This window comes from Alnus glutinosa, chromosome 5 (genome assembly GCF_958979055.1).
Source record: "Alnus glutinosa chromosome 5, dhAlnGlut1.1, whole genome shotgun sequence".
Taxonomy (NCBI): domain Eukaryota; kingdom Viridiplantae; phylum Streptophyta; class Magnoliopsida; order Fagales; family Betulaceae; genus Alnus; species Alnus glutinosa.
The window spans coordinates 6,112,741-6,125,622 of NC_084890.1; the positions used below are offsets into that span (position 1 = coordinate 6,112,741).

At 34.7% G+C, this 12,882-nt stretch overlaps 1 protein-coding gene across 1 annotated transcript; it reads right to left on the reverse strand.

The window, feature by feature from the left end:
• Positions 1 to 576: 576 nt before the first annotated feature.
• Positions 577 to 2,846, reverse strand: LOC133868786 (uncharacterized). Its single transcript, XM_062305797.1, has one exon. The coding sequence runs from the start codon at positions 2,532 to 2,534 to the stop codon at positions 810 to 812; it is 1,725 nt and encodes a 574-aa protein (XP_062161781.1). The 5' UTR covers positions 2,535 to 2,846; the 3' UTR covers positions 577 to 809.
• Between the last annotated feature and the right edge of the window lie 10,036 nt (positions 2,847 to 12,882).

Consider the following 12,882-nt stretch of genomic DNA (forward strand, 5'->3'; position numbering starts at 1 on the left):
ATCCGTGCTCCTCTCTTTGTTAGAATCGAAACGCTGAGGATATTCTCATTTCGTTTCGTTTGTGCAAAATGCAATCAAACTTCATAAGTAAAAAAGTGTTTGCTATAACTCAATGCACACTAATTAATCAAAATTGGTGAGGATAAATGACATCTTAAAGAAAGCTTACTTTTTTAGATTGCTGTACTAACATATTCTCTATAATTAACAATTCGTCCAAGCAAGATAATTGAAAACTGTATTAATTAAGGTAGACATAAACATAAATACCTTTCTACCGATATAAAACTGCACAAAAAATGAGACAGGATGGGCTAAACGACAAGCAAATACAGAAGGAAACTTCATCCATCACCATCTTTTCTGTCCATAATCCTGTCTGGACATAAGCTTGATACTCACTCCTCACATGCCCATCAAGTATCATGCCCTTCCCATGTGCTCCCTCTTCAAAACGTGGGAAAGATACACGACTTTCCTTTTCTCCAACTAACTTAAATAACTGTAATTTGCATTTCTTTATTATCATCATTCTTTCTTTTCTCTGCAATTGCATTCAACAATGACACAAAATGCTAAAGGAAATCTGTAACAGCAGCTTTTATTAGATATCTACCTGAAGTCTGCAGAGTTGCAGTTACAATCTTCACAAAAAACTGTTCTAAGGCTGTGTTTTGCAAGTGGAAAATTTGAAGGTAAAAGAGGGTGGCATTGACAAAGAAGAAGTTAAAAAAAAAGAAAAAAAAAGAAAGCAAAACTTGGCAAACACTTACGCAGATATACATCTATAAAGAGAAGGAAAATTACATTCAAGAATGCCAGATTCCATTCAACATACTGCGGAATCTGTTTGTGGATAGCTTCCTCACAAGTTTCTTAGCATCAGAAACATCGGCCTGGGCAAGTTTCTCTATGTTTTTCAGATACCCTGAATTCACGATCTTTCTTCTCACACTACTGCAACTTGTTAATGACGTTAGTATAGGGAGCAAGAACCTCCTGTTACCTGAATTTCCATCCTCTGAGTCAAGCAGTTGCAATAGCAGCCCAATATTCCGGTCATCCTGCACGAACCTCTTTCGATTTTTAGCGACCAAGACCATGCCGGAGAGTGCCTCGCCTGCCATTTCCCGAACTTCAAAAGACTTGGCATTGAGAAATTTAACAAGCTCAGGCATAAACCCTGCATCACCCATTGCTTTCTTGGCCTCCTCTGATGTCCCACACAGCCTAAACGCCACCTTCAGTGCCAATTCTTGAATCGAAACCTCCCCATTGCGGATAAAGTACATAAGCTGATCCACAAACCCACAATTCATCAAAAATTTTACAGCAATTGTAGAAGAGAAGCACAAATTCTCAATTGCCCTCAGTGCTACCTCCCGGGTTTTCGAAGAATGAGACCATTTAGGATCTACAACACGCAATAAAGCGCGAATTCCTCCTTCTCTAATGACTGTTTCCCTAATCAATTCATCTCCAAATGCTATGCTTTGAAGGAATTCAATCGACATCATCTGTAAAGTTTCATCTTTAGACCTTGCAAGCCTGATAAACATCGAAAGAGCACCTTCTTCAACCATAAACCGCTTGATTTCTTCCACTCCAATGAGATTTCTCAGCACCCCACAAGCAGGACCAACCAATTCGACCTTGCAATCAACACCAGCACATATTTTCAACAGCGCAGTGACTCCCCCATGAGCCGACACCGACCACGCATTGTCGGAATTCTGGGTCAGTTTCATCAAACACCATGCAGCACTCTCTTTCCCCAGCTCAGTCCCACAATCCAAAACCCGAATCAACGGCGCGATAACTCCGGCTCCGACCAAGACCACCTTGTACGAATCAAACCCTGCGATCACCGAGACCACCTTAGCAGACTCTTCTTGGATCTCCGTCTCTGACGAGTGAAGAGAACTCACCAACACGCTCACAACATCATCGACTTCCAACATTACTTTCACATACTTCTCGTCCTCGACCACAACCTCGTGCAGATTAACCAAGGCTTGCCTTTTCATTCCTGAATCTCCAACCTTCATTCTGGTCAACAAGTCTCGTACATAAAACCGCATGTCGTCTTTGCAAGCACCAAGACCAGGCTTTGAAACTACCAAGGCATACCCTTGAGTTAAAATCCCAGCCGTGTACATGGCCGACAGAGTCTTTCCGTGCCGATCGATTTTCGTGAGGATCACATTCAGGTCGCTCTGCATTAGAAGCTTTCCGCTATAAGAGAGATCGACGCAACGGCGAGCGTGGTCGTAGCACTCGTTGATGGTGGCTAATATGGCCGATACTAAGCCTGAGATCTCAGGGTTTCCGCTGGAGTATTCGCAGTTCTCCATGGCCATTAAGCCCGAGTTGAGCTCCTCGAGCTTGCTCCGAATCGATTGCCATTTCGCTGCAAAGACTTTGGTTGAGTGAGTCAGAGAAATCAACGAAGATATGATTTCAACGGCTCGCCGCAGACCGGATATTCCGGCGGATGGTTCCGGCGAGCTTTGGTCTGGATTTTCTTCTCCCATCGTGGTTTTCACTGGTTTTGGGGCAAACCCATTTTTTTTTTTTTTTTTTGAATCTGGGTCGGCTTCCGACCAGTTGGGCACGACTATTCCGGCGAGAAATGAGTGTTTCTGGTGAAAAAAGGAATCTGAGAAATGTTCGTATCGTAGACTCTGAGATTGGGGCTCTGAATGCTTATCCTCTGTTTGCAGCTGAAACTGAATGGGATTCAGTGGTGAATTTACCGGACTGACCTTCTAGGGGGCCGCGTGATTGTTACAGGTCAAAGGGGTGGTGATAGGGTCAGTTCTGGTATAATGAAGGTGAAAGGAGTGGTTCAATCTGTTGGGAGTTGGAGCATATTTAAAGATGGGGATGCTTGAAGGGAAAGGTGATGGATGAAGGTTTTATCTTTTCTGATAATAATTTGTCAATGAATTTATATATATAATTCTAGTTTTTGGTTGTTTAATTATGGCTACATACAATATTTACAATGATACTAGAAAAGCAAATACATAATACAAAGTGTGGTAAAAGCAATGCTTACATTATGTGGTTGTTTTTTTTAATTATTATTCTATTATACTTTATAGTGGAAGTTACTAGTTAGCTGTGACTATCATAGTTTTACTGTACTAATTTTTTTTTTCTTCTTTTGCACTCTTGTTTTTTTTTTTAAAAAAAAAAAACTAAAAGAAAATATTCAATCATTTTATTTTTACTTACACAGTTTAATTATAATATATTGTTAAATCAACCCTAGCCTGAAATCTTTTAATTAAAAATAGGAGATAAATTGTAGAGGTTAATGTTTTAGATATAAAGACCTGATTTTATCAAACAAGAAATCACTTAATTATAGAATTTTCTCATGAAGCAAAAAGAGAGAGTCTAATGGTTTCAATTGTGTGATGACATACACATAATTAATTTATTGCCACAAGCTGTTGAGAACAATTGTATAAAAATTTGGGAGTTTTAGACTGCTTGAGGATGTGAATGAAGAAGTGGGTTGAGATTAGGTTAAGATTTAAAACTAATAAGATGCATGTGAGAGATTAAACATTAATATAGCAAGGCATAACATGATTAGAAACCATAATTTGGGTAGCAATGATAAGAAAGCTCATATAAAAAAATTCATCTGCCCCTCTATCTACTTGAACATGTAGATCTTTCACAATTATTGTCCAAATTATTACTGAAAGTTATTTTGTGTTTTATTTAATTTCTGGAGCTAATAAATTAACTTTATAAACTCTATCTTTGTGGCTTTACAGATTAAAAAGCAATGAAGAAATTAACGAGCTAGGGCCAACTATGACTGGTTAAGACCACCTTTAGGGTCACAAAAGTATAAGAAGGAACAAAGGTGTATATTGGAATTAGAAAGAAGCTGAGAGAACAAAGGCAATCCTCTTATGGGCCGCCCGCTAATAAAGACGGTACGATTAGGTGAAAAAGAAGAAAAAGGGTAGCTTTCAGTAGCCCTTAGCCATGGAGATGGCACAGCCACCCCACCATGTGAAGCTTGGATATATGCCTTGAGCAAGCAGTCACCTTTTGAAGAGGAAGTGGAGGTAAAATTACCCGCACCAATGGAGGGAAAAAAAAAGCTTTAATTTTCTTTTCTAACCCTTTTTTTTTTCCAAGCCAAAAGGTGCATGCCCGTGTCAAAACAACGACAAAATAAAGCACGGGCCATTTGACCATCCCTGCGAAATAAAATTAGAGAATAAGCCATCAAGCAGCTAAGTAGGGCCCGCTCAATGGCTTAACAAATTAGGTCCCTTATTTTTATATTTTGAGAAATTTTACTTAATTCTTGTAAATTTTCATTGCATTTGTAATTATTACTTTAAACTTTAAAAACTTTTAATTTAATATATCAATCTTTTAATTTTATTGTTATTATTTTTTAATTTCATCCTTATGTTAGGATTTTAAGTTAAATCTTAATGGAGGGGTACCAAAATACTCATTTTTTTTAAAGAAAAAAATTGCAAAGATTTAAGCGTCAATTAAGATTTAACTAAATTTACAAAAATACCCACATTAATCTTTGAAATATATATATATATATATATATATATATATATATATATATATATATATATTAAAAAAAAAAACAAAGGTATTTTATAAATTTTGACGGATTTTAATGGAGAATTCTAATGAAGGGGAGAAATTGAAAATTAGATACACAAAATTAAAAGATTTTAAAATTCATTTGATAATTATAAAAGTGACAATAATTCAAAGAAATTAAGTAAAGTTTTCCTTTATATTTTATACTTATTATTAAACGTGGTTAACTTTAATTGGTCGTTGCTAGAGTTCATTCCAATCACATATGATCATTTTAGTATGGAACAAATTAAATTCTTGTGACAATGGGCCATCTTATATGATATTAGAAAGATAAAATGAATTAAAAAAAAAAACCTCGTCCTAACTTTTTGCTTTAGGCCTCCATATATATATTCATTGAGCCGCCCCGCTAGCTGTGACAAGCAACTTATCGTGGGACAAACGCATCATGCTCATGCGTATCAAAACCTTGGAAGATGACAAATGAGAAAAAGAAAAATGAAAGACCCATGATGTGATTAGCTCCCCTGTTTTTGTACTAATACTGTCTTAGTACATGACAAAGTACCCCATTATCATCATGCACTTTCCTACTCACTGATCAACGTGATTTTATGTAATCTAATCGCAATGAGTATGCTTTTATACCAAGTGTTGAGAATCATCCGGCCAGTCTTAATTATGTCTAATTAAAGTGGATATATATATATTCAGCATTGTTAATCACAGTTGGGGGAAAGTCGGCGTTAACCCTTTTCACCAATCCTCCATCTCTTTCGCACTTTCTGTCCGTAGGCCAGCTAATTGCTGGCCAAACGACTCCATCAAAAACAAAAAAATTTGTTGCATCCAACGATGTCTTCGTCCCCCCACGACATAAATGGATCTGCACATGGCCTCAATCCACTGTTAGGGACTGCACATCTAGTATATTATACCACTATAGCTTATGTTTTTGTTTTTGTGTTTAATTTCTTTCTTATTCTCAAAATAAATATATTAACAAGTAACCCAAGACACAAAATTTGAAGCTGTTTTCATTGTTATATCATATAAAAAACAGTTTAACTCTTCAAAACACATTAATAAACATACCCTAATCACATTACTACTAGTTTGAGTAGATTAGTAATAATAAAAAAATAAAAAATAAAAATTGAGTGGCCTAATGATGTAATGATAAATAGTGGGTTTATTAAACCTTAATCATCAGGATGGTGGTATACGTTGTAGTAGAATAAAGAACCTCTCAATTTGATAGGAGACAAGTAACCTCAGAGCACTCACAATGGGTTATGTAAAACCTACTGTAAATCTATAATACATAACCAAACCACAAAAGCATCCTTCCATCGGCTTCTCCATCCTAACGCCAGGATAGATTTGTTGAACATTTGTGAACAGTGCAACGCCACATGTGGCGTTGCATTGTTCACACATTTATCAATTTTATATGATTATTTCTCTCACTTTCTTTCACTTTCTTCCTCTTTCCCGTCACTTTCTTCCTCTTGCCGGTAGTCTCTCCAAGAAGTATAGGCGAGCTTGTCGTCACTGGCTTGGGAGTTGGAGATCTCGACAGTGACGACTGCCGGATCGCCGAGCTGGTACACGTCTTTGTCCGTCTGGAGTTTCAGAGTCAGCCGGAGCTGGAGCGATCTAGTGAGCTCGTCGTTTGTCATTACTGGCTCGGGGGTTGGAGATCTCAACGGTGCTGGCTAGAGGAACTGGTGGAGCCCCAGCTGCAGGTCGGTGGAAACCATGGGAAGTTTCTAGTATTTCGGTGGAAACCATGGGCCGCCGACAGAGAAGATTCACCGTGAGTTGATTTTGATTTTGATTTTCGGTGGGTTTGATTTTGATTTTGATTTCCGGTGGGTTGATTATGGTGTGGTGAATTATGGTTAAGGTGAAGGACTTCAGGATCGTGGAACTCGAAACCATTATAAACAGTGCTTAAAAAAGCAGAAGAAGAAGAAGAAGAAGAAGAAGAAGAAGAAGAAAAAAAGTATTATGGAGATATGATGTGGTGAATTATGGTGTCTATGTGATAATTCTGCATTTTCTCTGTGTTTGATGTTTTCGGATTTTAAAGCTTAAGTTGGTGAAGGTCGACTGAGTTGAAAGTAGTTGAAAACTTGAGTGCAGGTCGTTTATTTGATGAAATGGCTGTGAGAGGTGATTTCGGGTTTGTGGAGAAGAGTGGGCATGAGGTTTTAACAAAAATAAAAATAAAAATATTAAAAATAATTATTTTAATAAAATAGATAGAAATGTAGATAATCGGATGGAGGATAGTTTTAGAGGTGATCATCTAAACTAGCAAAAAGTAGATTTTGGTTATGTAAAATAGATTCAAGTTTAGATGATCCAATGGTGATGCTCTCACAACTCTTCACTAAGCAAGGCCGGCTGAATAACTAAATATATTAATAAGTAACCCAAAACACAAAACTCGAAGCTATTTTTAACTTTTCATCGTTATATCATATCAAGAACAGTGTAACTCTTTAAAACACTAATAAACATAACCAAATAAGGTTACTACTAGTTTAAGTAGATTAGTAATAATAATAAATAATAAATAAATAAACTGAGGGGCTTAATGATGTAATGATAAATAGTGAGTTTAAGCGGGTAGGAAAATATAAATTTAATCATTTAATCAATACTTCAACACTTACTAAGTAGTCATGCATATATATATATTTTGGCTTTTTTTTTTTTTTTTTTTTTTTTTGTAATAATTGAATCTCATCGATCAAGATGATGATGAAGGGTTTTGTGCCGACAATAGATGGAGGATATTTTGAGTTAGTTGAAAGGGGCTTTAATATAGCCTTCTTGCATGTAAACTTGGATCAAAAGACATATCCCAAATACAGCCCGTAACGACTCTTACGTTATGGCGTTAGGTGCAATGCCATTCGTACATAAAAGCAAGAAAGTGATGGCCTACGACATCGTCTTTGAGTAGGAAAGAAGAGAAATATTTGAGACTGTAGCACGCTCACTGAAAACCTTAGCTTTGAAGAGAAAACTACGTGTCACGATATTTCGTCTTCATCTACACCAACGGATCAAGATGACCCAAACAATATGAGGATTAATATAGTAAACAAGACAAAATGAGATTGCTTCATGATTTGATGTTTTTCGATCCTGAATAGGAACCAAAATGTGTTTCACAATCATACCCACTATTTGAAATGGTTGTTAAATTTCAAAAACTCGATTGACCTCGACGCCTAGAGGGGTCATGAATAGGTAGGCGTGTTCACGGTCAATAATTGCAGTTTTAAAAAGTCTAATTACTACAATATAATTAATTAATTAATAATATCATCACAGTCCAAACATTTTTTAAAAAAAATTAAAATTAATACAAGAATTTTGATGACAAAGTGAAAACTTTAAAAAAATTTACAAAAGAAAAATCACTTTGCAACAACCAACTACACAAAAAATTATTCTATAAAAATTTCCATTCCAATGAAGAATCACCCCATATGACCAAATGAAATTACCCAAAACCACCCCCGATCCCAAAGGGATTGAAGGCGGCCGAGCCACCCCTGGTCAAGCCGAATATGGGTGGCTCGGTCTTGCTACCCCAAAATGGCCCATCAGCTGGATTTGACTATACATATATTTTTTTTTTTTCATTTTTTTTAAGCATATTTTAGGAAGAATTTATCTTAAAATTTCATGTGCATCGCATGCGAGTCTATTTCTATAAAGAAGAACAGCCTTAAATAATAGACGTACGGTCAATATTGAAATTTTTTAAAATTTGGTTGAAGTGCATAATAATTTATTTTTATTTTTTTTAATTTTTTAATTTTGAAAGTAAGATTAGAAAAGAGATAAAACATTATGGGAGTATAGTTTATTTTTCCTTTTAAGTCTACCAATTTTTTTTATCCTTGATGTGATGTGTTAAAAGGAGCTCATCAGCTCTGAACTGTTGATGTTGACTCTTCCAAAATACCACCCACTTTAATCTGCCTTTGGGACCCTTTGCATTTGACTAATCAATAAATCCCACGAGCACGCAAATTTGTTCTAGTAGCTATCTATATATCTTATTTGCATGAGCCGATGAGAGGAAAATGTCAAAGATTTGCCTAGCTTGTCCCAAAATCCTCAAGATAATTAAAATCCTTCCAAGCATCCAAAATCTTCGTGCCCGGATCGATTGCGGCGAACAAAGCTTGATTAAAACTTCTGTTTTTAAAGCTCCAAACTAGCACTAATGTTTTAGATTAATGACTAATAATCCAGAAAAATATTTGTAAACTAGCTTTGTTTATAGAGCTTGATTTGCAAGAAAATGGTGTCTATCGATAGATGCTGCACTAGGCCGGGGTTCACCCTTGCGCGCAAGACTGAATGAGACAGCTTAACAACCCTAGGGTTGCGATTTATTAGACAGTGCTGTTGGCCTTTAGGGTTTGGAACCCTAGACTCTTTCCATTGCACCATCATGATTAAATTTAAAGATATAAAATAGACCTCTCACCAAACCCTAATTAACCCTCATTACAACTTTTCCCAAGGCTTGAAGGATGAGATTGTTAAGTAAAATCATGATCAATTACACCCCTTGTAAGATCTTACTGACCCCACAAAATCTTATGATTAAAATCCTTCAACTTTCTCAATCAAACACTAATTAAGATTAATGTTAATTTCTTATATTCTCCTATAATTAATTTTTCAAATGGAAGGACGAACGAATGACGTACTCAAATATACTAAATAGCATGTCTTCATTAATTAAATAAAAGCATTTGCTTCGAACTAAGGATTAAGAAAATTAAATTGCATTCATAAGCGACATTTTAATGGATTAATTATTCTCACTTGTCATTATCCGGTGAGTTCTAAAACGGGAAATCCATATGAAGTAGATGTACTTTTAAATTTGCTCGAGGGTAAGTTAACAAGTGCAACACAACACGTGAAGTACTATTTAGTAGGGTGTGAATAACGGAAATAAGATTTAAATTTAAGACTTCTAGCTAATATCATATTACGTTAAATCATTAATTATTTCAAAAACTTAAGTAAATAAAAAATGGTCGTAGATTAAGCGGTTGAACCGAACAAGCAAACCTTCTTACAGATTGGGTTTTGTTTATTTGACTGGACTCATCACCGGCTGGGGCATAGCCAACCGAAATCACATGTCTCGTAGGGTATGTAAGATTATAATATACCATGCTCGTATCTAGAACACAGTAATGATAAAATAATTATAGTTTAATAATTGAGGTTTTAGATGCATATATATATACCTCTCAATGACAATTCCCACCGAATTTACGTTATTGTTTAAATTTGACAAGTTCACGTGCATGCGGCACACGGAATAATTGAGTAGGTTTTCTTCCCCTCCCAAGGAAACCGTTCTGATCAGTGGAATTGAATATGAGACTTAGAATTTTGTTTGTTTGGACTTTGGCCCTTCAATTTCACATTTTAAAAGTTTATTTATAAATAAATTGTAAAAAGTATTCCATTTAAAAGTGTGCTTAAAAAATAAAAAATAAAATAAAAAATAAAAAATAAAAAATAAAAAATAAAAAATAAAAAAGAAAAAAGAAAGAAAAAAAGTGGTTAGAAAACGTGAAAAAATTCATTATTTTTAACCCTCTAGTAAGGAATAAGCTTTTAAAGGCCGGCCAAAAAATCGAATGCTAATTACGTTTTTAAAATAATATTTTTATAATTGCACCAATTTTTTTTATTTTTCAAAACGCATGTTTTGAAATCCCTAAATCAAATGTGCCCTAAGAAGTACCGGTAGAACCTAATAACCTTTTTATTTATGTAAAGATGTAAAGGTAGCTAGAACCTAACGTTAATTATATGAAAATAAGATGTCTATGGATTACACTCAACCTCAAATCATATACAAATAACTAAGATACATTCAAGTCACAAATAAACATGGCTACAAAACTACAATAATAGAACCTTTAGACCTAACAATTGAACTATAATCCAACTCGAAGATGCCTAAAGTTTGGTGGAGAGTTAAGCCCCATGCGGCCCCAACTATATGTGTCAGCACAAAGTAATGGAGCCTCTTCGGGCCAATAACTTAAACACACCTCAAATAGTTCATTAATATTTGGCTATGTGATGAGTTGTATGTCACTCATTACCTAGCTATAATTGCACCGGAATAATGTAATAGAATGGTGACACTACACTTATTTCCATCAAATTCCTACATATGTAATTTGCAATATTTTTTTAAAACTTCAAAGAGCATTCCTAGTAGCGTAGCCTCACTAAAATAGTTTTAGCTATTTTGGTGAACTAATTTGATGAAAACACTAAAAAATCACTCCCAGCAGCCTCTCTACTTTAACCAAAAAGTTTTGATGAGTAAAAATATTCACCAATTTTGATAAGTAATATTCACTCACCAACCCTCTCACCAATTTTGTTTATCATTTCTCTCTCACATGATCAGCACACTTTTTCATTTTTTCTCTCATTTTATTCTCTCATCTTCCATCTCTCTCATACGATGATGTCTTTATTTCATGGATATGAAGATTTCTTTATCCCTAACATAAACTTTATGGTTCTTTCATTTATATTTTCTTTCTTTCTTTCTTGAATTTGGTTGTGAAGCAAATGAAAATTTCTGTGAATTTCTTAGCAATGATCTAATCTCAAGATGAAAGTGTATGGTAGCTTATTGTATAAAAAGATTAAATAGAGAAAGAATAAAGAAATCTGAAAAAATATTATTTAAATAAAATAGTAATAGTGAATAGTTAATAGTTAAAATAGTGATGCTGCTGGGATAATTTTAAAAAAGTGGCTCATCAGAATAGAAAAAAATAACTTTTAGCTACTTTGGTGAGTAAAATTTGATAAAACTACTAGAAATGCTCTAAATTTTTATAATGTACTCTATAATTTGCACCACCCACAGCTGGTTGTGGGTCGGTTACCTCCTAAAGAAGAATTTTATTTTCTTATTTTAATTTTTTAAATCTTAAAATATAATTGTATTTTAAAAGTTCAAAAGGAATACGAAGGATATTTTACGTCACGAATGAATCACATGATATGCTTGCCGTCTAACTTAATGAAATTTTTTAACAGTGAGCGACATTTCAAATTGATTGAGTAGTAAGATTGAAAATTTAAAGTTTGAGGGGACATTTCAAATTGCGTAATAATTTGGTTGAGTAAGTGTAATTTATGTTAATACAAAAGAAAGAAATAAATGTTGAAAATAAAATATTCCCTACGATTACTCAGCCTAGTTTTGAGGGCATGAGCTGATGGTCCAGTACTTCAGCCGAAGGGCTTGAAATAATGAATGAATATTAAGTGAACTTCTTTAAGGGACGCCGACATCATGCACATTCTAACGTCATTTTAATCCAAAAATTGAAAGTCATGGGTTTGGAAGCCCAATCACATTTATATCAATTTATTTACTTTGTCTCGATGTGGTACTGCGCTCATTCAGTTAGCCATCTTTTTCTTGGGTGCAGCAAACTCATTCTCTCTATTTATGAGTTGGGGATAAATCTCTTTCGTACCAATATTAACTCCCTTTCACCTATCTCGAGTTGAAAAATATTAAAAATATTAAATTTTTTATTAAGAGATGAATGTTAAGATGATGAGAAATTTATTTATTGGTACTCGTAATATTTCTTTTTATTAATTATTTTGATAATCTATAATGAATCAGCTCCACATCATCTTGGTACCCATCTTTTAGTAGTATTTAACACCTTTAACAATATTAGTTTTTGGGACTTTAGTGATGCTTGGACTCAACTTGGTTATAAATTTTGGGTCACTTAATTAGGCCCCATGAGCCATGGGCCATGGCCACACTCTTTTGGTTTTGTTTTCTTTTGTTTGAGCTATGGCACTAGTTGTTTCTTGTTGCAAGTTAGCACCCTGAAGAGTCTTCTTTCCAAGTGTTGAGACAGTGCTTCAATCTAAAACTTGAAATCAATAGGTTTGAACTCTATCATGTATATCGATTCTCAATTTCTTTACTTTTCTTCGGTGCTTAGACAATTTTGAGATCTGGAAAATTGTCACTCAAAATATGACGAAACATCCATGACATCAAAGCTATAAAAAGACATAAAAAATCGAGCCTTACAATAACTCCAAAAGAAAATAGCTATTGGAGTCTTGGAGAGTAGGCAAACAACAGTTATTTGTTGTTAGATATAGTGTGAAATCAGAAGCCTAAAACAGTATAGAAACGCTCAAAAGATA

What these genes read in the sequence shown, in the direction of transcription:
- LOC133868786 (XM_062305797.1), bottom strand. Translation starts at nt 2,534, where the DNA reads ATGGGAGAAGAAAATCCAGACCAAAGCTCGCCGGAACCATCCGCCGGA.